The following is a 27,878-nucleotide window of genomic DNA, read 5'->3' as shown; positions in this document are numbered from 1 at the left end:
AACATGGCTCTTTAAAAAAGCCTTCACTAAAGAGTGTGGAGGGTAGAGAATGAAAGTACAAGGTAATGCAGATGAGAATGAATTTAATCAATCCTACTTTTAAGAAGTAATATTTCAAAGCGATAGTCACTCAATAATACACCTGGACTTGACCAACATTACTCAAATAATGATTTTATTTATGAAATTGTAACCGAACTTTATTGGCACCTGTTAGAATGTAAGATACCCTACATTTACTTACCTTAGTCTATGTGCCCATTTGTAAACCGTTGCGATGGTATATAACTTAGCGACGGTATAGAAAAGTTTTTAAATAAATAAATAAATAACTCATTCCAACACCTGGACTACTTCTAGAGACTATTGTGTCTCCTGAACTCTGCATACCCTGCCTACTCACTATATTCAGTTTCTCTACAGCTCAGTTATCCAGGATCGCTATTCCAGTACCTGAGGGACTACAGCCCTGCCGGGCACTTCCAGCTCACTACTGCCACCTCTGGTGGTTCAATAGACTGTTTAATAAAAGAACTAGTGTGTGTCTGTCTCCATACTCTGAGCCTAACCGGTGGTCCCTCTTGGGATCTTCCCCCGGGGGCGTGGTCATCTGCCACCGGCCCAAGGATCCACCCACAACTACCTCAAACACCAACAGCAAGCCATTTCATTCTGCCTAGTTCCTTTTTTTTTCCTGTTGTCTGAGAACTAGGTACTCAATAATGTGTCCCCTTTGAAGACATATTTTGATACAGTAAAGAGTAGGTATGATTCATTAAAAACACCACTTTGGGAGGTTGTCAGAAAGAAATATGGGGAACCTTAGAATTTCTAGAAGTCAGTGAGTGAAAACATCTTTACTCTTTCTGAAGTTAGTGTATGCAGGGAGGTGCACAGGCAGCATGGATGTACAGAGCAGTGGACAAAACAAAAAGGAGATATATGGGCAACTAACCTTTTTGTTAGAAAAGTAAAGAGGAAAAAGTTTGCTATGGTTTTCTAAAGAAGTAGCTGAAAATGTAAGGAAGAAAGGGTTGATATATTAATCACACCACAGAAGTCGAACTCCTCTCCCAATATATAGCAATCTAATATGGAGCGTTGTGGCGCCATTGTTAAAACCGTGTTGGTAAGAATACCCTGTTTTTGAGAACAGCGTTGTTTCATAGAAGGGTGTGGAAATATGAAGAGCTTGCAACGTGCTGATCATGTTTGAATAAAAGAAAAAATCCCCTGATGAAGGCTAATTTAGCCGAAACATTGTCCGTGTTCAGAACAACTTATGATTTATTGAAATGATACAGCATTAGCAAAATATATCGATACGCCAGTGACTGAGCTAAGTATTTTCTGAACCAAGATATTAATGGTTAAAATTGAGATATATCTATAGTATTGTTGTTTTAGAGATTTGATAAATAAAGTAATTGCAGATACAATTTAAAAACATATATATGTATAAGAGAGTGGGTACGTGATTATAATTTATGGTGCCATAAGAGCTAATACCGCCTGTGGCCCTGTAAGGGTGGGAGACGGTGGATTGACACCAATAGGCACTTTAATTTTATGATACCTTTCTCTTCATTTACATATATTGAATAAGTATTTTAATATTTTTGGGAATATATATTTTCCCTCTCCATATTAGATTGCTAGGAAGAAAGGGTTACCATTCATAAATTATAAGAGATCACAGAAAGAAGAAGACAGTAACAATATGTGGAAAAGCTAAGAGAAGCTGGAAAGGTAGTCAGGAATGCAAAAATTCAAATGGAATAAAAAATAGCAAATATAAACAAGGGGTCCAAGATTCTTTTTTTTAGTTATATTAGTGATAGAAGGAAGTGCAAAAGTGGTGTTGCAAGACTCAGAGGTGAAGAGGAGGAATTTGTAGAAGCTGGTGAGGAAAAAGCAAAGTTGCATTACAAACATTTCTGTTCAGTGTTCACAGTGGAAGGGCCAGGGGCAGGCCCACATAAAACAAACACAAAATAAGATTGGAAGTGAAGTAAATATCAGTTGATTTTCAGAAAAGGGTGCTTGTGAGGAGCTAAATAAACTTAAAGTAGATAAGGCGATGGGGCAGGATGGGTTACAACTGAGGATACTAAGGGAGCATACAGAAGTTCTGGCAGCTTCATTGGCTAACCTTTTCAATGCTTCTTTAAAGTCAGAAGTAGTTCCAGAGGACTGGAAACAGAAGGTTATAGTTCATATTCATAAAAGTGGAAGTAAGGAAAAGGCTGGAAATAAAAGACTGGTTAGTCTGACTTCTGTGGTGGGCAAATTAATGGAACACTAGTATAACAAAGGACAGTGCAGTTTTTGGAACCCAATTAATTGAAAGATATGAGGCAATATGCTTTTACTAGATGTAGATCATGTCAGATGACTCTGATCAATTTCTTTGACTGGGTAACCAGAGATTTGTATCAAGGGAGAGCGCTAGATATAGTGGTCTTGGATTTCAGTAAGGCCTTTGACACTGTTCCACATAGGTGACGTAGAAATAAATTATGTACTCTTAGGGGTAGATTTTATAAATGTACGCGCGGGCGTACTTTTCTTCGTGCACCAGGCGCGAACAAAAGTACGCTGGATTTTATAAGATACGCGCGTATCTTATAAAATCCGGGGTCGGCGCGCGCAAGGGGGTGCACATTTGTGTAACCTGCGCGCGCTGAGCCAAGCACGCGCTGCCTGTTCCCTCCGAGGCCGCTCCGAAATCGGAGCGGCCTCGGAGGGAACTTTCCATCCGCCTCCCCTCACCTTCCCCTCCCTTCCCCTACCTAACCCACCCCCCGGCCCTATCTAAACCCCCCCTACTTTTGTTGGCAGATTTACGCCTGCGGAAAGCAGGTGTAAATCTGTGCGCGCCAGCAGGCTGCTGGCGCGCCATCACCCGACCCGGGGGCTGGTCCGGAGGCCTCAACCACGCCCCCGGGCCGGCGCCACACCCCCGGGCCTGCCCCCGAAACGCCGCGTCACACCCCTCCATGCAAGCCCCGGGACTTGCGCGTGCCGCCGAGCCTATGCAAAATAGGCTCGGCGCGCGCAGGGGGGGTTTGGGGTAGGTTTTCGGGGGGGGGGTACGCGCGTACCCCTTTGAAAATCTACTCCTTAGTATGGATCCTAGAGTTAGTGACTGGACTAGAAACTGGTTGAGTATGAGGTGAAAAATGGAGTTCACTTCAAGTGGGGCACTACTAGTGATGTGCCTCAGAGATCGGACCTTGGGCCAGTTCTTTTCAACATTTTCATCAGCGAAATCGCAGGAGGGTTGTTAGGAAAGGTTTGAATTTTTGCCAGCGATACCAAAACCTGCAACAGAGTAGACAGCCAGGAAGATGTGGAAAATATGAGGAGGGATGTAGTGAAACTCTAGGAATGATCTAAGGTCTGGCAGCTGAGATATAATGTTAAAAAAAATGAAGAGTTATGCATTTACAGGTAGATTTTAAAAGTGTTGCTCATGCAAAAACAGCACCATACATGCGCGTATGTGGGCCGAGCGCGAACAATGCGAATTTTAAGAAGCCACGAAGTATGCGTGTACATACCCATGCACACATGAAGAACAAGAGGGTGGAAGAGAGACAGGGCATGGGTGTTCCCAAGAGTTGTGCACATATCTCTGAATTTTATAAAAGCTGACCATGGTATGCATCAATGTGTTATCCGCGTAACTTTACTGCTAGTCCTAATGAGGAGTAAGTCGGGAGATCTCAAGTTTTAGGGATTTCAGCACAGTGGCTTACAGGCTGAAGAACCAAAGGTGTCTTCAAGACTGCTGAACTAACATATATGAGGGGAGGCGGGAGAGAGTGAGAAGAGAGAGAAAGACACTATATATATATATATATATATACACACACACCACTGTAAGAGGGGCACTCTCAGCTCAGGGTGGCTTTGAATCATAAGAAACTTATCCAAACCTTTTGTAAACCCAGTTACATTAACTTCCATAACCACATCCTCTGGCATGAATTCCAGAGCTTAATTATGTTTTGAGTAAAAAAGACATTTCTCCAATTTGTTTCACATGAGCTCCTTGCTAACTTCATGGAGTGGCCCCTAGTCCATCTATTGTCTGAGAGAGTAAATAACCAATTTACATTTATCTGTTCAAGACCTTCATTCCCTCCCTCGTGGCCAGGGTGCATGGGTCTGTAGCGCATGAATGTAACACCACACACCCCCAAACCCACCCTGAGTTGAACGTGTCCCTCTTACAGTGGTAGATATATGTAGTGTCATATTGTCTGTCTGTCTATCTCTCTCTCCCCCTCCCTCTCCCCTCCTCCGCCCCTGGTAAGGACATGAAAAAACTGGTTCTCTCCTTGTGCGAGCATACACGTATAAAAACCGCTAAAACTCTGGTGGCAATATGTGCGGGACGTTTACTCGAGCCACCTTTTAAGATCAAGTACACACGCACGCACGCACGCGCGTGGAAGGGGTATTTTAAATATGTGAGAATGTGCTCACACGATATAAAATTGCAGCGTATCTCTACTCGCATGAAGATATGCGCGTTTATGGGCGCACGTGTGTTCTTTTTAAAATTAGCCAGTTAGGGTGCAAAAACCCAAAGGAGAGGTTCAGTATTAAGGGTGAAATTCTTTTAAACATGAAAGAAAAGTTGGTTCTAGGGGTGATTGTATACGATGATCTTAAGGTGGCCTAAAAGGTGGATAAAGCCATGGCAAAAGCTAGAAAGATGTGTGGATGCATAAGGAGAGAAATGATCAGCAGAGAAAGGAATGAGATATTGCCCCTGTATAGGTCCCTGGTGAGACCGCATTTTGAATACTGTATACAATTTTGGAGCCCATACCTAGAAAAGGATATAAACTAGATGGTGTTGGTCCAGAGGGTGGCTACTAAAATGGTCAGTGGTCTTCATTCTAAAGCATATGGGGGACAGATTTAAAGATCTAAACATGTACATCCTAGAGGAAAGGTGAGAGAGGGAATATATTATACAGACATTTGAATCCTCCAAGGTTTACATGCAGAAGAGGCAGACTTCCTTCAAAGGGCAAAAGGGCTCTAGAGTGAGAGGTTATGGGATGAAGGTGAAAGGGGCCAGACTCAGAAGTAATCTCAGGAAATATTTCTTTACAGAGAGGGTATTGGATGCATGAAACACACTCCTAGTAGAGGTGATAGAGACAAAAACAGTATCTGACTTCAAAAACTCATGGGGAGCTGATATTAAAAAAAAACAAAAAAAAACAAACTGAGCCGGATAACTCAGGAGCGAGGAATGGATGAATCGGGGAGCAGTCGAGTTAGCTATAAGTTAGCTAACTCATATTGTCAGAGTTAACCGGATAACTAGCCAGCTAACTCTGGTTGTGCCACAGGGATGTTCTAAAGTTAGCCGGATAAGCTTATCTGGCTAACTTTAAGATAGCCAGGTATATTCAGTAGCGCACACTGCCGCATCCAGAGAGCGTACAAGGAGGAAAGTGAGCACAGAGCTGTTGTCTGGGTTTGCTGAGTGGTACTAACTGAGAGATATCTGCAAGTGCAGGCCACGATATCAGGCTTAGGGCTATATTCATCAGACTATCGCCTGCGATAGGAAGAGGGGCATGTTTTATAGTCATAGCCTATTTATCGCAATGTGCGCTCTCTTAGCGCTTCGCATAGGTATTACTCTCTCTCTCTCTCTCCTCTCCCCTTCCCTCTCTTCTCTCAGGCCCTCCCCCAATCCTCCCCCCCATCTCAGGGCCCTTCCTCAATCATCCCCACCATCTCAGGCCTTTCCCCAGCCTAAAAATGCCCAAAACTTAATTTGCGAAAAAAAATCGCAATTTGCGTTATGGGCATATTGCACAGCTTAACGCCAATGAAAAAGGTGTAGTTATTTTCGGCGTTAAAACTGTGCAATATGGCGTCGCAAAGTGGAAAGCCAGCCTACTTTTCCAAAAATCCCACCCCCAACTCCTCCCCATGCGTTATAGTGCTTTTCGCATGCGAAAACACCATAATGCGACTTGGAAAATAACCTCCTTAGAGACTTGCTGTCATCCAGATAATACAATCCTTCCCGGTGGTGGGAAAGCCAGACAAGAGGCCAGACTGTGACCTTTACCATGTGAATTGGCATGGGAGATTGCATTCAAGCATTGTGTTCCATGAGGGAAAGGAAGGAAAAAAAAAAAAAAGAGTCAGTGATCATTTTCTTCAGACCAATAAGACATGCCATGGCTGTTCCTGGAGAACAGGTGATGGCTTATCATGTGCAAGGCCAAGTGTGGTTGGGCTGGAAGATGTTTTCACATGTAATCCACTTTATACAATCTTATTCAGAAAGATGGAATTGAAAGATTTAAATAAAGATGCCATCACCTAAATCTCCTATGAATGTGCTGACTACATCTGTCGGAAGTGGGTGCTCTTGGTTCTCCATTGTGATGAATGCCAGGAAAGGCTCTTTAAATGAGAGTCAGGAGTCCAGGCATTGCTTCCTTCTAGAGCATTTATGGTCAAGGGATCATTGTCTGAAGCTACTGAATCGACCCAAGAGCTTGCCGCATAGTCCTCTCTAGCACATGTAGCAGCAGAAGAAAATCCAGCATGGGTAAGGGAAATCTGGGGAAGGAGGTTGCCACAGTGTTGCAAGAGTTTTAAGCTTTAAGCCGTAAGTAAGAGCAATAGTGAAAGCCGGCTAATTCAACTAAGAATGGTAAGACATTTTAAATATTTGCTTCCTGTCACCAACTTTAAAATATTGGTTCAGATGTCGATTTTCCCTACGTTGGATTATTACAATTCAATTTATACTGGCCTGCCAAAACAACAGCAAAGAGCTCTACAAGCAGTTCAAAACTCTGTTGCCCACGTGATTACAGATCTTTCCAAAGATGAGCGTGTTATGCCACGTCTGTAAGAAAGCATTTTCTGCATTTACTCCCACACTGTGGAATGCTCTTCCATTAATATTAAGGGCTGAACAAGATTTGTTGTGATTCAGAAAGCTTTTAAAAACACATTTGTTTGTTTTGGCTTTTCCTTCTGTGAGTTAATAAATTTGATTTAAGCCTGAAATGCTATCATTATATATTTATTGTATACATTTTATCTGATAGTTTTATTGTCTGTATTTATGTTTGTAAGTCATTTTATAACTGTTTATATATATTATTTCGTTTTCCACCTTAAAACATGCTGCAGAATATAAATTAATAAATACCACTACTAATGAGTGCCCATATTCAGCTTGAAAAAAATTCAAGTAAGGGGAGAGAATGGGACCTGCTGTGCCTTCCCTGCCTATGTCAGCCAACCCATTTAATTCCTCCAGACTTGTTAGTCCCCTCTGAAATAGTTTGACTCAAGGAATCAGCCTCAGATCGGGGCCCACCACCATATCAAAACCATGCTTCAATGAAAGCAGTCATGGCATACATAATGCAAGCTGTCTATGAAGCAGAAAAGGGCCATGGTGTATTTGCTGCTCCTGTACTCTAGAGCTGAGCAATCCAACAATGGGCGTTTACTCTTGAAAACTGGGGCATCATGTAGAAGGCAGTTGATCAATTGGATGACGAGGAAATACAGAAATGCAACACTAACAGACTACGAAGTCTATCTGGATCTAGCTTGGGAAGTTAACTGCCCTTCCTCATTATTAAGAGTTAGTCCTGTGAGTACTGGAAGAGCTTATAGTTTTGCTTTTGGTTTCCCTCTCTCACCATGGAAATCCTTGTCAACTGTTGACTATCTCCCAGGCCAAGCCTTCCCCACCCCCTGCCCCAGTTCCACATAATTTTCCAAGAATGACCCCTCCCCTCTGCCTTCGTCCCTGCCCCCACCCTCCCGGTTGTTTTTGGCAATTTCTGCCTTCTGCCAGGATCATGGTACGCTGCTACCGCAATCCCGGCCAGTGCTTTCAGTGTTGCTATACCAACCACGCTGGAAGCATAAGCTACCAGCGCTGCTCTTCATTGTCACCCCTTTCTGCAAAGGACCAGAAAAATAAGCACCTTACCTCATCCCACTCGCTTACAATCCTCAGGATTACGTGGTAATCTTTCCCTCGTCTCAAGGGAGCATTGTAAAACACCCCGTAGTACTGCCTGTCCCCAAGAGAGAACTCCATGTTATCGGCCACGACTTCAGGCTGGAACTCTGCTGCCACGTATCCCCCAGCGCCGGGGACACTGCCGAAGAAAGACACGTCCGTCAGGGAGTTGCACATGAACATACTCGGTGAGCCCCAGGGCAGTACGAGAACCTGGTAAGAACTGGATTGAAATGGAAATACAATCAGGTTCAAATCCAACTGAACCGTGAACTTTTTTCACTTTTTTTTTTTTTTTTTTTTTTAAAGCAGGTGCAAATAACCCAGATAGTTAAATTAAAATGAACTACATGTACCTTGCGACACTATGGACCTCTTCACAAAATTGCTCCTAATATGTCAAATTTGTGTTTAAAAACCATTATGGAAGACATCTTAACTAGATATTGTTTCATTTTATTTTTCCATGAATCTCCTCTTGCCCTTTGGGTTTCCAAAGCCACTCGCTGTCGTTTACAACAAGAGGGATTTCCACAGCTGAGACACCAGGGGCCTTCACACTCTTAACCAACCAGAGATTTTTCCCCATTTTTTTAAAAATCACCTTCTGCCTGGCCCAGCCATCACAGCAGCAGTCCTGCTGCCGAGAGGCGCATGTCACCATTACATCCAGAGCCCGGCACAGATGCACCCTTTAGTCAGCCAGTAGGTGTCACTGTTGAACAATATCTGAGTCTCTTTCCCCCTAAGGTCTGTGCTCAGTGCCCCCATAGCACTCCCAGCTCTTGCAGTACAAGAAGCAGGAGCTGAGTCCAGGAGTCAAACTTGGGTCTTCGGCAAGGCAGCGTACAGTGGTGCTGCTAAGCCACAAATCCAGTCCCTTTCATTGGCTTTAAAGTAAAATTAACCTTCATTACTTTCATCTGATGTCCTTTTCACTATTGTTTTCAACTATGTGGAACACTTTCTTCTGTAAATCTACATATGGGTCCTCTTAAATATTTCGACAATATTGTCCTATCCTCCTTTTTGCCGCAGGTCACTAACAGAGGGGACAATAATCAAACTTACCCTGTTGGTGCAAGCCCTGTGGATACTTTTTATCCACAGGGTTTGCACCAATAATCAAAGCTAAAATACGTGGGCAGTTTTGCTTTGTTCGTTTCCCCTGGAAAAATTACTGGCAGAGATTTGCTCCTGTTTTCTCTGTGGGTAATTTTTCTCCCCGGAAACCGCGCACATAGTTTTGATTAATCAAAACTAAGCACCTGGTCGTGTAGCCCACCCTCTCCCCATCCCGGGGTCACCTCCCAACAATGCAGGCAATTTTCAAAGCTCCCCTTTTTTTTAACTTTTAGTATCTCTTGATAAGCATAACAGGCAGCTCCCTCATAAACTCATTAGGAGAACCACCAAACCAATTCTGTGATATTCTGCACACTAGTGGAGGACTATTCTATTTTGGCCAAGAGCAGAGTAGTTGACCCAGGATTCTTAAAATCATCTTCTCTGCCCTATCTCTTGATAGGCAAAGCTTCCAGCTGCTTGAAGTGCTCTGGTATTAATGGGATGCAAATCATAATTACATAGTAACATGGTGGATTGCTGGTAGATAAAGTCCAAAATGACCCCATTTTAGTACTTACGAATTCACATGACCCCAAATTAGCATGGGTGTGGACCTCTCCAACAAACACTCCATTTTCACCTTCCCCATATTCCAGCTCATCCTCTCCAGGTGATCCTCTTTCTTAACCTTCTCCCTCAGCTCCTCTCACTTCCCTGTCCATCCCCTTTTTTTCACCTCCTCCAGTCCTTTTTGCATCCCCATAGCTGATGCTCTCTCACCTCAAGCCCTTCTTATAACCCCCAACTGATCCACTGTCATCTCCTCTCACCCCATCCCCTCCTCACTTTCATCTCCCATTCCCTCTCTCACACACCTCCCAGCCTCGCCTCTTCCCCTACAATCCTTCTTTCACATCCCTTCTCACTCTCACCTCCCCTTTTACATCATTCCCCTCTCTCACCGTACTCAACCAATCCCTCTCTCCATCTGATCCAACCCTCAAACCCCTCCTGCATCTGATCCCTACCTTCAAAAAGCCCCTCCCCTCCAAAACACCCCCTGGCCAGGGTCAACAGCAACATTTTCCTTTGGGCCCCCAGGCCAAAGGTGGATGAGAATTAGCGAGACGAAAAGGTAGACTGAGGACAGGTGCAACATTTTTCTCATTCTTCCTCTTTGATCGTGCCATCTAGTCCCTTTTCTCATTCCCGGGTCATCTATTTTTCCTTTCTTAAAAGTAACCTCTTCTCTCCGTGTGCCCATCTCTCATCACTGCCCATGTTTTGTCCCTCCTAGATTTAATGAAGCCATCACTAAGCCAGGCATATTAGCTTAGCTTCATAGAGGCATTCTCTCCTCCATCCTGAGCGTATAACAATAAATGTCTCAGACCTGATGGGTCCATTTTTGGCTTCGGCTCTCCGCAAGCTTAGTCTTGGTGAAGGACCTTGAACCGATACAAATCCTACTTCTGGAATTGGAGGATCTAAACCATGGCGGGGAAAAAAAGTAAAAAAGGGGCAAAACGTTAAAAGAAATCAACTCGAGTTTATGGTGCTTTTACAACGAACACTTTAGCATAAACTCAAAAGCAAACACCATGGGATAGATTTTAAAAGTTTAGCCTCTGGGTATGCGTTTATGTTGGTTTTCAACCACCTAAAAATATTCATGAGTGCTCACAATGTGCATAAATGTTGCTACATAAAAGAGAGCGACACTCTGGGGAGCATATTAGGCATTCCCTCGCAGAACTTACATTTTTCCAAAGTTACGCACCTAATACCCTCTTTTAAAACAAAGTTATGCACTTAACACCCTCTTTTAAAAACTGCCCACACAAGTTTAGCCACACAACAACCTGAATACCCAATCCCAGTTTATGTGAGAAACCTTCTTCTTCAAAATCTTGTCGTTCTGTACCTGCTCAGATTTGCTCACGCGTAACTTTATAGGAAGGAGCGCCGCTGACCATGTCCGTGGGCAATGGCCATCATTCAAATTACAGGCATATGTGAACACTAGCTGGGCATATCACTATGTACAGAGGGGGTGAAGGAAGGATTGAACTGGTGCCCAGAGCACTGGGCTGGGAACTAGGAAGTAAGGGCTCAAAGTCCTGCCTCTCCCCGACACCTACTGCAACAATAACCCTGGACAAATACAATGCTGTGAAAACAAGAGCACCACACATGGCTTTCAAGAAAGTTAACATGAGCCAAATCAAAAACAAACAAAAAAAAAAAAGCTTTTACAAAGTTCAAGAATTCAGGTTTATGTATATTATGGGCTCTGTTTTAATACAGACATAGAGGTCAATATTCAGTAAGCCAGAGGGTGGCAAAAATATCCAAGGAAATGTTATGCGTGTAACTTTTCACGAACATTCAGAGGGACTTACGCACACAAGTCTGCCACTGAATATACTTGGATAAAGATAAATGCCCATATATTTATTTGGGTATGGTTAGGACAGCCACTTTTTGTACCAGACTTGTGCACGTAACTTTAGACAGAGTGTTGAATAAGCGAGCTCACCAGGTGAAAATTTAGCTTCACCCCAGAACGCCTCTATTGACGCCCCTTTTTGCCTGAATTATTTTTGTGCGCACCAAACGTTGTGAGCACAAAATGTATGTGGTCAGTGAGTGATTGAAAAGTTACATACACAAAGGCTTCGAGTATCAGCCTCATGATGGCTAGAGCCCACCATCTGACAATTCAATTCTAAGCATTACCTCTTCAATACAAAACCAGTGTAATCAGCAACAAGAACAAGCATCAGGAAAAGAAATTAATATTTCAATTGAAAAACAAGTCCCCTATTAAGAGTCACAGACTAATATAACACATGGGAACTTGAACCACTGTGTTACAGCTGTGGAAGCTGGTTAAAGGTATTTCCCAAGCAGGGAGCAGCACAGGGCTCAAGAGAAGAGCAGGGCAGGATCTTCTGTCTGTCCAACACCCACCCCCTTGGACTGAGTCCGCAGGTTCTGGTGGCCGACAGGACCTCTCTGGCAGGATTACTTGGAGCAGGGATCCGGGCAGAGACAAGGCAGGCTGAGGTTAGGGCAGGCCACGAACTAAACCTCAAGGAACACATTTCCACAGTGATCAAAGACTGATGCTTTAAACTACAAACTTTGAAAAAACTCAGACCCCTCCTTCACGCCCAAGACTATCGAACCGTCCTCCAAACACTACTCTTTTCTAAGCTCGACTATTGCAACTCACTCCTCCTCGGCCTCCCCAAGTCCACCCTCGGACCTCTGCAGGTACTGCAAAACGCCACCACCAGATCCATCACAAACAACAAAAAATGCGACCACGTTACCCCCATCCTCAAAGACCTGAACTGGCTACCCATCATCCATAGAATCCAATACAAAACCCTAACCCTGATACATAAAAAAATGATTATCAATAAGATGGACTGGCTGAACACAGCACTAGTCTCCTACACCCTACAAAGAAGCCTCTAATCCACTGACTCTGGCCTCCTCATCACTTCCACCCCCAAAGCAGTAGACCTTTCCTCAATCAGAAAACGAGCCATATCAGTAGTCGGCCCCACTTTATGGAACTCCCTTCCACCACATCTCCAAACAGAACCCTCGACTCAAACCTTCAAAAAACACCTCAAAACATGGCTATTCCTGAAAGCCTTCCCGCCAGAAACTTAAACACCTCCCCCCCCTCTATTCCAAGAATCCTTGCCCAGGCCCACCTATTGCCTATAAGCGAACCCTCTTTCTTCCGAGCTGTCCTTCTCACAACAGCCCCATTCCATGAACGTTTCTCCCATCTAAGCCTTGTTCCCCACACGCAAGCCACCCGTCTTCCTTGGCACATGTGTAACGCTTAGTTCCCTGTTAACTGTTCTATATGTTCCAAATCAAACTGTAAATAGTTAAATGTTCCAAATCATATTGTAAAATGTTATCCGTTCCTAAGTTATACTGTAAAAATAAGCTGCCCATGCTTTATTTACTGTTCAGTTTATATGTGAACCAATGTGCTATCTCGATCGAATGTCGGTATACAAAAAGCAAATAAATAAAGGCAATTTTCAGGCAGAGATGAAGGCAGGCTGTGGTCAGAGCATGCAGAGGCAACGTTGCAGGTCATGCTGGTTCAGGAACGAGAAGTCAGTCCGAGGGCAAGGAGATGCAAAGCAAGCAGGAACCAGGACAGGCAAGGAGTCAGGGGCAGAGCAAGGTAGGAAACAGAGCAGACAATGAGACAGGAAATTTATTTATTTATTTATTTATTTATTTAGAAGCTTTTATATACCGAGGAACGTTGGGAACATCTCGTCGGTTCACATAAAAAATAGAACAAAGCAGAGACAGAATACAAAGCAAAGCAAACCTGGAACAGGATGCAAGGCAAGGCAGGGACAGGACAAAACAGAAACAAAATGCAGGACAAGACAGGGAACAGAGAATGAAGGACACAAACAGGCAAGAGGGGCAATGGGAGACCACACAGGAGACAGGGATTATTAGCCGGCAGGAGGGGGTGCTGTAAGGCCCCACAGGAACAAGGGCAAGGATCAGGCAGGAGGGCCACTAAAAGGCACACAGGAGAAAGGGAAACAAAGAGACAGGCTAAGGAACAAGCAAGCAGAAAGGCTAAGGTATAAGGAACAAGCAAGCAAGAACCTAGACAAGGCAAGGTAAAGCGCTCAGATGGCCACAGCAGGGAGTAAAGGAGACTTGATGATGAGGCGGGGTTGTGGGTGAGGTAAGCTTTTAAGATGTGGCAGGGCTGCCTCATGGGCCTCTAAAGCACATCCTCACAGCTCAGACTGCAGCCCCGCTGAGGGCTCCTGCAGGCCAGAGGGTCTTACAGCAGCCAAGATCATTGCACAATGTCTGCCGGGTGCCTGTCCTATTTATGAAAACGAAAGTTGGGACCTATGCCTCTTTATGGCCTACTGAGCCCTAAACATGATTACAGTCCTAAACCAGTATCCACTGTCCTTGAAACCAGAACTATTACTTCAGATTCAGGAAGCATATTTTTTCAAAAATGGATCTACAGGAGGCCTACAATCTCATCAGTATTAGAGTGGGGTATGAGTAGAAAACAGCATTCTGAACGCACCATGGGCATTTTGAATACCTGGTTATGCCTTTTTGACTTGCAAAAGCCTCTGCTACATTTCAAATGCTGGTCATTGATATTTTCAAGTATGTTTTAGACCGGTTTATGGCAGTATGATGTTATCCTGATCTATTCGGACAACCCCAAGTTCCATGAACCATTACAATGCTTCTGAGAGCATGAACTCTATGCTAAAGCTGAGAAGTGTTTGTTTGACATATTCCTAAACTATATACTGTCCTACCGGGGAGTGGAGATGGATCCCCAGGAGGTGGAAGCAGTTCATCATTGGAAGGTCCTACAGAGTATCAGAGACATTCAGTGTTTTATCGGATTTACTAATTTCTACCGTTGTTTAATCAGAACTTCTCTAAGATCATTTATTTATTTATTTATTTAAAAGATTTTATATACCGTCTTTTGCGTTTACATCACAACGGTTTACAAAAACCTTAAAACATTCAAAGAAATACATCACTATGAAGAACAAACAATAAACTTTAAAAGACGTATAAAGCAATTAACAATAAAAGATATATACATTGTGGCAAATCAAGTATAGTTAACTCTAGAAGTTAATAACTAGTCATGGCACCTTTGACCTCCTTGCTCAACCAACTGTATTCCATTGGCTCCTGAAAGCATAAGAATGCCTTTACATCTGCTCTCCTGCTGATTCACCTTGATCCCACACAACTATTTGTGGTGGAATTGGATGAGTATAATGTGGCTTTTGGAGGCGTTCTGTTTGTTGCGTCCATCGGTCCTCGACGGCTTCACCCAGTTTGCCTCACCTTATTCACGGCTCCTCCCGCTTACCTGAGAAAGATGGCTATCGCCATGTCTACAAGCCGACCTCTCTGGCATCCCCGGAACGGCTATGGTGCAGCCTCTAGCCATTGCTCCTCAGGTACTTACTAGGGTGCGCGCGCAACCCATGTCTTTGTACCACCCACGTCTTTGAACACCCTTGGCGCGAACCTTGAGGGCGTTCCCTCATGCTGATGTCATGCCATCCAGATATATATTATCTTCACTAGTTTGCTAGCTCAGTGAGTTAGCAATGACTCGAATCCGTTCTTGTCTACGCTACTCTGCCGCTTCCGTGCTGCTGCAGGAAGCTCTCTCTCTGCCCTTCGGGATAACTGCTAACCTGGGTACCCGCTCCTCGGGGGCCCTCTGCTTTATTTCAGGTGCCTTACAGGGAACAGGTACTCGCTCCTCGAGGGCCTGCTCTCCCTGCCTCGGTGCCTGTACCATCTATAACAAACTTGGTGGAATCGCATACCAACAGTGAGTACCCTAACTCTCAGTCTATCTCATCCACAATATCTCCTCGCTGGGAGACCTGCTGCGGAACCTCCTGACATCATCAAGGAGAGAAGGGCTCCCTCTGCCGAGGTCCCTGAGACTGCAACTATGAGACTGCCTCACTACTGCCCCCTCTGGTGGCTTTCTTCAAGCTGTATAATAAAGAACTATTGTGTGTTTGTGTAGTACGAGTCTAGCCCAGTGCTGTGGCTCCTCCCGGGGCTCCTCCCCGTGGGCATGGTCATCTCCACAGCACCCAAGGATCCACCAAAACCACAACACTGTTAGAAAGCCAGGTCGCTCACCAAGACTTACATCCTTGTGTATTTCTCTCCTGCAAGCTATCACTCATCAGTATAACTATGTCATCCTAGATATGGAACTCCTGGCTATAAAGGTCGCTTTAGAGGAATGGAGGCTTTACCTTCAGGGAGCTCCTCACCCAGTCCAAGCCCTTACTAATCTCCATTAACTTGGAACAGCTCCAATCTGTTAAGACCCCAAACCCCCAACAGTTACAATGGGCACGGTTCCTTACTCATTTCAACTTCCAAATTACATACCATCCAGGAACCCAGAATGAGAAAGCTGACACCCTATCTCAGAAGGGCGAATATTATCATGACCTATCAGAGCAAAAGGCTCCCTACCAAGTATTATTGACCTACAGTGGATCATGGGAACTATCCTTTCCCCAAATTTGTTGGCCCTGAGCCAGGCAATGGAAAGCAAGACCTTAGGGTTCAAGAAGAACTAGGAAAATACCAAGCATTGGATGACTCCCTGCAGTTTCAAGAGCATGATAGTTTGCTGTATAACCAGCACCAGTTATATGTGCCACCTGCATCTCCCAGGTTAGATGGACTTTGTGGCTGCCTTGACTTCTGATTGGCTGTGTACTTTGGATGAATCAAGACCTTTAGATTGGTGTCTAGAAACTTATAGTCGTCTATGTTGGATCCAGATGTGATGAGATATGTTCAGTCATGTGGAACCTGCACCTGGACAAAAGTTCCCTGAACAAAGCTAATGGCTGAAACTTGTGCTCAATCATGGGAGGCAATAAGCCTCGAGTATATCACCAATCTGCCACTGTCAGAGAATAACACAGTAATCCTTGTGGCAGTGGACCAATTTACAAAGATGGCTCACTTTATTATCTGCCCAAGTCTTCCTACCACTGAAGACATTCAAGCACTCTTTCAGCACATCTTTTGACTCCATGGACTCCCTGATCATATTGTGTGAGACTGAAGAACCCAGTTTACCTCTTGCTTCTGAAAAACAATGTGTAAACTGCTAGATATAAATCCATGTGTCTCTATGGCTTACCATCTATAGACCAAGAGAGTCATCCAGACACTTAGATGATTCTTGAATTACTACCAAGATGATTGGGTCCAGTTGTTACTTTATGCTCTTTATAACAAGGCTGAGCATACTTCCACTTGCCAGACCCCTTTCTTTTCCAATTATGGACTTTTACCCTGCAGTGCCTCCAGATTCACCAATTCCAGCAGCCACTATGGTTGCTCAGACACTACAGCAGATCCAGGAGTAACTGAAAGGACAGCTGAAAGCCAAAAATAGGTCCTAAAAAGCTCAAGCTGACCATAAAAGACAAGAGAATCTGGTATATGTGGTGAGTCAGAAAGTATATTTAGCAGTGAAGAATCTGAAGTCCATATGCCCATGTTGCAAACTAGACCACTAATACCTTGGACCATATACTATCACATGCCAGATCAATCTAGTTATCTTTGAATTAAAGGCTACCCCAGGCTCTCCAATACATCCGGTTTACCCTGTATCTCTGTTACAACCCTTCACAGAAAATATTTTTCCAGACTGGACTCAGATACTTCTGCCTTCAATCCAAGTCCAGGGGCATAAGAAGTACACAGTGAATGCTATTCTGGATTTCAAAAAAGAATTTGGAATAAATTGATTTACCTTGCAGACTAAAAAGGTCATGGCTATAAAATGCTCCTGGGAACTAGCAAAGAATACCAATGCCCCAGCAAAGTTATATGAGCTCCACAGGCAATACCTCCACAAACCAGGCCTCTGGCACCCACAGGCCATCCCTGGAACCCCCCCCCCCCCCTCCTGATGTCAAGTCAAGACCCTAACAGAGGCTTGAGCTGGTGTCAGTACCAGAGTTCAACAGAGGAATCTTAACCTGTAGACCAACTGGGAACCTGGATCAAACAGTAGGAAAAAAAAGACTAGATCAGAAAGCCCTTCAGACCACATCTCTGGGCCTCAAAGATTGGCTGGGGCTCAGCTAAAAGAAGTTGCTGGGAAGCAGGAAGAGGTTCGCAGCAACCTGATGGCTGACCTGATTCCAGCTCCTACCCTGCAAATCCAGCTTCTTGCTGTAACAATTTTTCTCTTTTTCGTGCTGCCTGTTACTCGGCAGAAATAAGATGCACACACAGAGTACTGTGTGTATGTATGTGTGTATATATATATATATATATATATATATATATATATACGTGTGAATTTTTCTACACACATATATTCTGGTAAAAAAAATGGTTATAATAAATCAACATAAGCAAAGGTAATATTCTGATAAATGTACTTATGGTTATATAGGGCCACATGAGAATGGGTCAAAGAGAAAGACAGAGAAACAAAACAGAGAGAAAATATTTACAAGGATATATGTTTGGTGATTGCTTTGCAAGTGATGAGGTGAGTTCCAGTACCCTTGACAGTGTGATGTTTGGGATTATTTTTCAAACGACATTTAACTACCAAATAACATACACACACACACACACGCTTCCTAAATGCTGATGCTGCTGAATTCAAACCAACCCTAAGAGGAAGTGACATGAGTTATCGAGTTTAAAATATTAGAAGTATCGCAGCTGTAGCAGACGATTTAAAATCTGTTGTCAGGTGAACTCTAAAATATTATTTATCAATAAAATTATAACTACTATGGCACAGACCTGTATGTCAAGTGCCCACACATATTAACCTTGGGCCCAGACAAAAAATTAGTTCTGGCTATGTCACTGGCATGAGCGTGTACCCCTTTTAAACCTCCCCACCCCCCAATTCACACGGAAGAAGTGGGAATTGTGCACATGTGTGCGCATCCAGTTAAAATTTGTTGCACATGTGCATGCGGCCAGACTATTTTATAACATGCGCACATATGTTATAAAATGGCTGCGTCCCTGGGCGCGAGCAGACGTATGCGTGCATGTGTGTGCCCGCAAGCTGATCTGAAAGTTACCATCTTTATCTATATCTTCTCCACACGATGAGACAGTCTTTGTTCACATAAAGTAGTTTAACAAGGGACTCCCCTCCTCCCACCCCTGCCCAGCTCACATCACATGCAATGCATATATCGTAGGATCTTCTTGGGTTTTCCCCTCTTGGATTTTAACTGTGCATCAGATTGGATTGTCTGGTGATCTGGTGGGGCTTGAGCAGAATTTCTATGTGCCTTTTGGCAGCAGATGAGTATTTGGCTCACTAGCATTCCTTCCTTATGTTTGTGAGTTGGGTCATAAGTGACTGAGTTCACCTTGGACTTGATTTTGGTGAACATGGTTCAGCTGAATGGGATTTAATCTGAGCTACTTCAGGAATCAGGTGGGTATGACTCGGATCATTTGAAAGGGATCAGAACCCACCTACCCTCAGGTTTGGAAGATGCTTGAAATATTTTCTTCAATTTCTCTTTTTTGTTTTTTTTAGCCTGGTAATTCTTCTTTTTTCATTTTTCTTCCAGCTTAATTGGAACCAGTGCTAGGATTCTGGCAACATGAGCCTTCATTCACAACTACCCCAGGGGGGGGGGGTGCAATCCTGTATTAGGGTCTCTAAATCTGAATACCAGATGTCACTCTTAATGACAGGGACTGTAAATGCTGCCTCCGGGATGTGATCTGGGGTGCAGAAGACCTAACTCGGTGATGGAATCAAGGACTTTTCCCATGTATTTCCACTGCATCACCAGGCCAGCATGGGATACGCACAAAGGATTCCTGGTGGCTAAATCATGGAGATGAAGAAAAGGGTAACCCATGTGGTCTAGGATAACCTGCACAGAGCAACAATTACCCTAAGAATAAAAAAATAAAATATTGCTGAGCAGACTGGATGGGCCACATGGGAATTTTTCTGCTGACGTTTACCATGCTACTATCCGCTTCAGTGATGTGAAAATCTCTCAGGATCCACCAAAGTCTCTAGAAGAGATTACACCCCCACCAATCTTTACAGCTTGGTTCATATACTAACTGTGACTGAGTCGGGCGTCATACAAGTCCTACAGATACCTTGAAAAGCCAGCAGTAACAATGGTGAATAAGATGCCGTACAGTAAAAGTACTTCATGCATTCCAGGTTGACGTCTTACCTTTTATCTGAGTAGTCATGCAGATCTGTGCAGACAGTGCAGGAAAGGATCCCGTAACATTCACTGTGTAGTTAGTGCCAGGGTTAAGGTCCAAACACAACAGTGGAGCCTCTTCAGAAGTGGTAAAATTAAATACCTTTTCATGAAAAAATTCCTTCTGGTACCCTCTTTCTCCCTGGACATGAAACTGAACAGAAAGATTTGCCATTGTTTACAACACTATTTTAACCTTGGCTTATTATACAGTGCATTAATGAAGGTGAATAGTGCTACAAATTAACCTGACCTGAGAACCATGAAGCAAAGGTCAGCACTCCTGAGCAGGGCTGGATTTATATTCTGGCTGCCCACAGGCAGCAGGGGCAGGGGGCAGACAAGATGTTTCCTCCTTCTGAGGAGGGGCTCCATTACCATCCCACCCCCTCAAAGTCATCAGAAGTGAGGAGGGGTAAGGGGAGGGGGGAGAGAGAGGGACCCCCATATTGCTCCCTGTCCATACCCTCCCCTCGCCGGTCCTCCTACTCACCTCCCTGTTACCTAAGTGGCAGCATCCCAACCCGGCAGGAAGACCAGCAGCAGCAACTCTGAGAAAGAAATTCAGTGTGGGGCCTCCAGGCGCCCATCACAGGGTCAAGGACCTTCTCCTCCCACATGGGCTTCCTGTTGCAATTGAAATTCGTGCAAGCAGCAGGGCCCAGGGCTGGTGCTAGCTTCTTTGCTGCCCTGGGCGAAAAATTACTGTGCTGCCTCCCCTTGCCCCCAATTCATGCAGTGTCTATCCCAGGCCTATCAAACAAAGCCCAGCTCCATCCTGCAATCCATATTTTTAAAAACTGACACTCACACCCCCACCCCAGAACTCATGGATAGGGAAGGTATGAGGTATCCTAGGCAAACCTTACAGCCTTGCAATGCACACACGCACACACACACACTCCCACATCTTTTACAGCCACACACAATTAAATTATCCACTTATAACAAATTTTACATGAAAAAGAACATTCAAAAGTAGAGTCTTCTGAGGCAATACATTTGCAACATGCATATTATATTTACATGCACTTCTGTGGTACGAACCAGGAAACTCTGCCCTTGGAACGCCTATGAAATTAGACTTTTTGTAATGTGCATTGGGTGTGAGCTTGGCCCTCAGAAAGCCATGAATAAACAGAATTACCATTACAATATAGTAAACCTCCCATACCAAAACAATCCTAGCAACCTTATCTATGAAAAGGCAACACTGCACATATTACACCAGGCCCTAGAACACCAATAAAACTCTTAATAGGAAACCAGGCTGCTATAGATCCCCCTACACAGAAATTACATGCCAGCAATATAACACACCTAAATATCTCATCTCAGTCACAAATGCAAAACACAGACCGACCCTCACCACATATAGAATAAAGAAATCAAAAAGTATAAACAGAAACGGACTGAGAAGAAATGAACTGGAACCTGCCTTTATATGCAGAGCAACAATGGAAAAACAGAAACATTACTATTCTTCATAAAACATTAAATAATAAAATCTAGAAATATAAAACAATCATAATAGTAAAATCATATTCATAAAATAATAAATATTTCAAACCTGTCAATGAATAGAATAGCCAAAATTTTCCAATCACCAATAAAATATTTTGAAACGTCTAATGAATAAAAAATCCAATAATTTTTAAAATATTCTGTTTGCCCCCAAAAAATTAAATATTTCGAAAGAGCAGAATCATCAAATTACACCCAACACTTAAAAATAATAAGGATTTTAAAATGTTCTGCTCTCCATACCTGTGATCTTTTGATTTTTAGTCACCCTGAGATTGTCGTGGATTGGGGGAGGTAAGGCTGCACAAATTGTATCTACTCTGTCACACGCACGCATAATAAAACATTCATTCTCTCACACAATCCCTCTCTCTAATATATACAGGCTCCTTCTCCCTCATAGATACATTATGTGTGTGTGTGTGTGTGTGTGTGTGTGTGTGTGTGTGTGTATATGCCTGTGAGAGCCTACATGTGACACATGGGCTCTCACAGGCACGCAAATATACACAAACACACAAGCACAAAAGGTTCTCACACAGAGACACACACAGGTTCTCAGTCACTTACACACACATACAAGCTCACACACATACACACATGGTCTCCTGTTGTCATCACACAAGATGGGATAAGCTCCACCATGGCCCAGCAGGCTTCCTGTTGTCTGTGGGCCATGATGGGATGAGCTCCACCATGGCTTACTGACCTTTCTGCTTGGGGGGAGGAGGGAGCAGAAGCTGTGCTCGGGCACCTGCGCACGCACACACACACACAGACAAACAGAAGATCCGGGCCTCTCATTTTTAGCTGCCAGTGGATTGAGTGCTGGCAGCCTGCGGCGTCTCTCATTTTTTTAGCCGTCAATGGGTTGAGCACCGGTGCCCTGCAGCCTCTTTCCTTCTTCGGCAGCTGGTGGGTTAGGCTCCACCAGTGGCCCTGTGGTCTCTCTTGCTGCCTACTGGACGCCACCCCTTCCCGGGTGTACCGTCCTGTGTAAATGCATGGTACGCACACCCAGTCACGTTGGGCTTGGCAGGTGGGAAGCTAAATGCTGAATTTCTTTTTCAAAGATATTGTTGCTGCTGCTGGTCTGGGATGCTGCTGCCACTTTAGCTAACAAGTGGCTCACAGGCAGGCCCAGATAGAGGCATGACAGCAGTATCAAAATTTGGCCCCAGCGGTAGTTGCTTATAATGTCTATGCCTAAATCCAGGCCTTCTCTTAACAGCAAAAGGGAACTAATGCTGCTTTTATCAGGATCACAGACTCACACAGAAATCTATTCAAATATTAATTGTTTATTTTATGGCATTTATTACCCTCTAGTCCAGGGAAAACAATGCCCATAGCAGCTTACAAAATATAAAAATATAAAATACAATAATGGGCATACTATGCAAAAGTGACACACCAATGACAAGCCATATCAGCAAAACCATAGCAAACAACATAAAATCCTAAACACAGTAATGACTCTTACCATACAACTATCTAATAAAGATAAATTCCAGCCTGCAAACTTGGCCCAAATTACCTCCCCTCTGTAAGCCCTCTGGAGACTGGAAAATACCTACAGTACTTGAATACAACTTGCCTTAAGCTACCAGTGAAAGGCATGAGCAATGCAAGCAGATAGGAGAGATTCCAGAAAGGAAAGGTATTCTTATTCACTGCAGACAGCGTGTGTCAGTGAAGTATAACTTTAGCCTGCCTGTCTACGGATAGTTCAAGGATATGGATAAATTTTTAAAACTCTTATCAAGGTTGGGGAAACATTACCCCACAGAAGCCCAACTAAACACGGATGGAAGGATATTTGGTATTCATAGAGATTATAGCAATCTAAGGAGTATTGAAAGGCTGAATGGAATGTACTAACTGTGAATTTAATTTACTTGATTTTATTGTCTTCCATTGCGTTAACACAAATACTGCCTTACTTCATAGAAATATGAAGCCAAAGTGATTTTCATCCAAGTAGAAATTCAAAAATAAAGCACAATTATTTATTTCTTTTATTTACTTGCAAGATTTTTATTCCGCTATCTCTCAGAGATTTTGTCCCATGTGGAGTACAACATAATAAAAACAATTTAAAAATACATACTTTAAAAACACAATGCTTAGAACTGCAATACGCAATTAAAAAAACAAACCCCAAAGCATTCCCTAATATATGGACAAGCTTCACTGTTCAGTTACATTAATCCTTGTGCAACCAAGGATAGGAAACGGGTTTTCAATGGACAGTGAAATGACTTAGGATTTAAGGCACCAGTATAAACAGCAGAATGCATTTAAGCCTGACTCTGATTTTGTGTCAGGGTTCAACATTTTTATAAAATCTAAACGTGAGAAGTCCCATGGCTAAGAATAATTGCATTTTTATGTATTTAACTGCTGACAAAAAGAGTTTTAACAATGCAAATGACATTGCATCTTTTGACCTTAACAAAAATATATTTTTAAGCATATAAGATTTTTTTTAAATGAATGTTTTTTTAATTATCCAATTCAATTACAAAATACACCAACGTTCAAAGTTAGTGCTAAAAATTCAAATAAGGCCATGCTAAATCACATTTTTAACAGCAAGGTTTAAAAAAAAAAAAAAAAAGAATCTGCATAATGAAAATATGCTTCCTTTAATTTGGCGAGATCAAAACTGCTCCTAAGAAAAAATGTAAAAGAGGTTGCTATAAGAGCACGTCATTAAAAGAACACATTTCATGTTCCGGGACCTTTCAGACTTGGTCGTCTAGATTTCATTTGGCTAGTGAATGTCGGGGCCCCCTGATCTAGAAAAATAAATTATGCAGAATAGTTGGTTCAAGACAACCACCGCCTTTGCTCTACGGCTGAATCAATACTCCTGTGGCCGAGTTCCGGTAAAGTCATGTTCCCTTTGCTGCTGTATACAAAGTACATGCTATTTGCATGACTGAGCAGCTTAGACTGTGCTGATAGGACCAATGCTGAGAAACAGCAGGTGGTTAACTGTAAAATGAATGGGAATGCTGGCCGTCATGCCCACAGCTGTCCACCACCATCCAGTGAATAGCACGGTAACTATGCACTGATTTCCCAAGAGGACCCCCCCCCCTAACAAGAGAGATGAGTCATGTGAGGGACCATGAGAATGTCCTGTGCCTGCTGTTCTATGACTAAACGTGGCTAACATTAATTTTCATATTTCGTACTATTTGCTTACTACATACATGGAGTGCTCCCACCAGAAAGCCTTTTAAATCGGAACTTCCTTATAGATTTTCCCCAATATTCTTTTTTTATTCTGGCAAACATTTGGTAAGCATTTAACTAGTCCGTGCCCAAGCATAGGAAAGAGAATTTTAAGACAAACCGCCTTCTGTTAGCATATTATTCTGAAACAGCAAGCCTGGTAAAATTACAGACCTTTTTTTTTAATCAAGAATGATTTCTGAATCGGAAAAGTGCAACCTCCTGGTGAGGCAGTGCTGCACAGTCATTAATATATTTCCCTAACAGACGCCAAAAAGCACAAAACAGAATCAGGTGATTCTAGCATCTATTACTAAAGAAATATCATTCATATTTAGAACAAAGAGACACCCACTTTCCAATATGTCATTTACCTTACTTACCAAGTAAGTCTCCCTTGCTTTTTCTGCACTTCTGTTCCATGTCAAGCAAGTCTCATTGACTATATTTATGTCACTCATGGAGCTTTCCATTTCTGCAAGATAAGGAAAGAAAACATCTCTACAAGTATTACAAACCCCCAAATTTATTTATTTATTTTTTTACCTCCGTTTACGTGACAGATGAAGTAAACACCCAAAGCTAGTGCTTGCTACTTATTTCTAAGGTACCTACTCTGTTGAAAGAGGGATGAACCATGCCTTCTAGTTTTCAGCGTTAGGAAAACAGTATTTCAAATATCGTATACTATATATTAATCTTGCCCACCCCTCAAATTTAAAATGTCATGCAGGTTACAGCTAAGAAGTAGAGTAATTTCAGAATTCTCTTTTTTTTTGTTTTGTCTCTGCACGGGGCCGGATTTACCATGTCAGCGTCCATAGGCAATGGAGGAGGGGGACAGAGGGGATGGGAGGTATTGCCCCCATCCCTCATTACTGATCATCCTTGTACAGATCCTCCTCTCTCCTGGTGACCTCCCTCCACCTTGATCCTGGAGGTAGCACCGCCGCAAACTACTGTCCTCCATACAGGCGCTGGCCACGCAGCAGAAGCAACTTCAGGTAGGGAATTCAGCGCGCAGGCCCTGCAATTCCTCACGTGCTCAGAGGCCATGAGGTGCCCTGCCCCCCCCCCCCCCCCCAAAATGGGCTTTCTGTTACCATGGAAACCCCTACAGGGGGCAGCGCACCACAAGGCCTCTGAGCGAGTGAACGCTTGCAGGACCTGCACTGAATTCTTTACCCGAAGTTGTAGGGGGGCCAAGCACCTGTATTGCGGTCAGTGGTGCACCTGTAGGCCAGGACTGCTAGGGAGGCAGCGATGATCTGGTGTCTTATGAAAATTTGGCACCTACAGCAGTTGCCTATGGCTATTATTTGGGCCTGCCTCATGCACCATCCAGTTCAGGCATTTAAAGATGGAGTTTGTAGAATCCCAATGGGCCTTAAATGACCTATAGACCCAGGTCTATGGGAGGAGAAGGAGGAAAGGAGTTGCTATTTTCTAATTTCTTAATAAAATGAGTGCTTATGGAATTGAGAGGACTGGAAACGGAACTCCTCCATTCACCCACAGAACAGGTACAGCATGGGCAGTGGCAGTGCAAAATTTCCCACGCTGTCCTGCCAATGTACTTCAACCCTTTTCTTCAGGAACCACGTCTGGGGCTGAGAAGATGATTCAAGCTCCATAACTGTGCAACCTTTGGCCCTCTTGGCAGAAGCTTGCCAACAAGTGTGTCGATGCCAAATTGTGATGAAGGTTAATTTTACCCAGGGCAGGAATTTCAAATCTCAGGGTCTGTCTGGGTAACTTAAAAGGTACCTGGACAAATCCTTTGGAATATCAACTTATATGCATTATAGATATAACGTGACAATGATCTGGTGAATGAATAGTTATCACAACTGAAAAGTCTCCCTCCCTATCTCTTATAAAGCTATGCATAACCATACTAGCAGTGAAAACACAACTTCATATATTATAAAACTAGCCGTTAAGCCCGTAACAACAGGCTACATTTAAAAAAAAAAATTTCGGTCCATTTCCTTCCCACTCCCTCCCTCCCTCTATTCTCCCTCCCTCCCTCTATTCTCCCTCCCTCTCACCTTCCCCCTCTATTCTCCCTCCCTCTCACCTTCCCCCCTCCCCCTCTATTCTCCCTCCCTCTCCTCCCTCTTCTCACCCTCTATTCTCCCTCCCTCAATTCTCCCTCTCTCCTCCCTCTCCCAATGCCCTCCCCTTTCAGCTCATCGGCAGACGGAAGATCTCCGGGGGGGAGGGGGTGTTCCTCCCACGCGCACGGCGCCGCTCCTGCTCGTCGCCGCCGCCACCGCTCCTGCTTCTCACCGCCGCCGTCGCTCCTGTGCCCCAGCGCCATTTTTTTTTTTTCGGGCATGCTCGGCTCTGACCGACGTGCTCGCCCGCGCATGCGCGGTAGAGCTGCGCTCTACTGCCCATTTGCGGGCCATCGGTCAGAGCCCATTTATAAGGTAGATCCCTCCTTTCTAGACGTTTGAGTTTTAAATGTGATTTTATAGGACATGCTGCCTCAGAAAAAGAGAGTCATCAGAACGGGCCAGACATTTATTAAGCAATAGGTGGCGATTATACAAACACCATTTAAAATACTAAAAATACCATGATGAGCCAGAAGCATGCAGGCTGACATTCAACGGATGCTCAGCACCTGATTTAAGAGCCTGTGTTTTAGACTCCTAGAGTTTAGCAAAACTCCAGCCGAAAGAAGGCACCTAAGTTTTCAGCTGAAAATGTGTGTAACTGAGGTGCCTAATTTAAGGCCCTGCTCATTCACTTACCTAAACGGAGGTGTTTAAGTTAGGCGCCTAGTCCTGAATAGCAGCATGGAGTCCCTTACTTCCTTTCCCCGCCTATAGCCCCATCCACTTTGTAAGCATCTAAATTTCAGTGCATGTAAATATAGGCGCGCAGTCCTAGTCAGTTTCTAAGCAGCAAAATTAGGCACCTCTCTCTCAAAGCTACATGCATAAACTATTTGAAAATTGATCTCACAGTGTTGCCAGTGATTAAAAGTGCCATTTTGGTTAGTTATCTTTCACGTATGACCTCACTGATTTTAAAGAGTAGAGAAGAAGATAATTAAATTGTTCTTCTCGATCTTACAGCATTTATTTACCAAACTAATAGTGTCATTTTCCAACTCGCATTATGGTGTTTTCGCATGCGTTATG

The 27,878-nt window shown here is 43.6% G+C and overlaps 1 protein-coding gene across 3 annotated transcripts in view; it reads right to left on the bottom strand.

Annotated features, from left to right (window-relative positions):
• Positions 1–27,878, bottom strand: part of SUSD1 (sushi domain containing 1) — a 222,483-nt gene that overhangs the window by 69,204 nt on the left and 125,401 nt on the right. For all 3 annotated transcript variants that reach the window (XM_029614451.1, XM_029614437.1, XM_029614445.1), the window contains 4 exons: positions 25,107–25,198; positions 19,924–20,110; positions 10,503–10,596; positions 8,009–8,264 (listed from right to left, as the gene is read on the bottom strand). In XM_029614451.1, coding sequence (XP_029470311.1) covers positions 8,009–8,264; positions 10,503–10,596; positions 19,924–20,110; positions 25,107–25,198 — 629 coding nt within the window. The remainder of the gene's footprint in view (positions 1–8,008; positions 8,265–10,502; positions 10,597–19,923; positions 20,111–25,106; positions 25,199–27,878) is intronic.

The sequence above is a fragment of the Rhinatrema bivittatum genome, chromosome 1 (genome assembly GCF_901001135.1).
Source record: "Rhinatrema bivittatum chromosome 1, aRhiBiv1.1, whole genome shotgun sequence".
Lineage (NCBI taxonomy): Eukaryota > Metazoa > Chordata > Amphibia > Gymnophiona > Rhinatrematidae > Rhinatrema > Rhinatrema bivittatum.
This window is presented reverse-complemented; position numbering and strand designations above follow the sequence as displayed.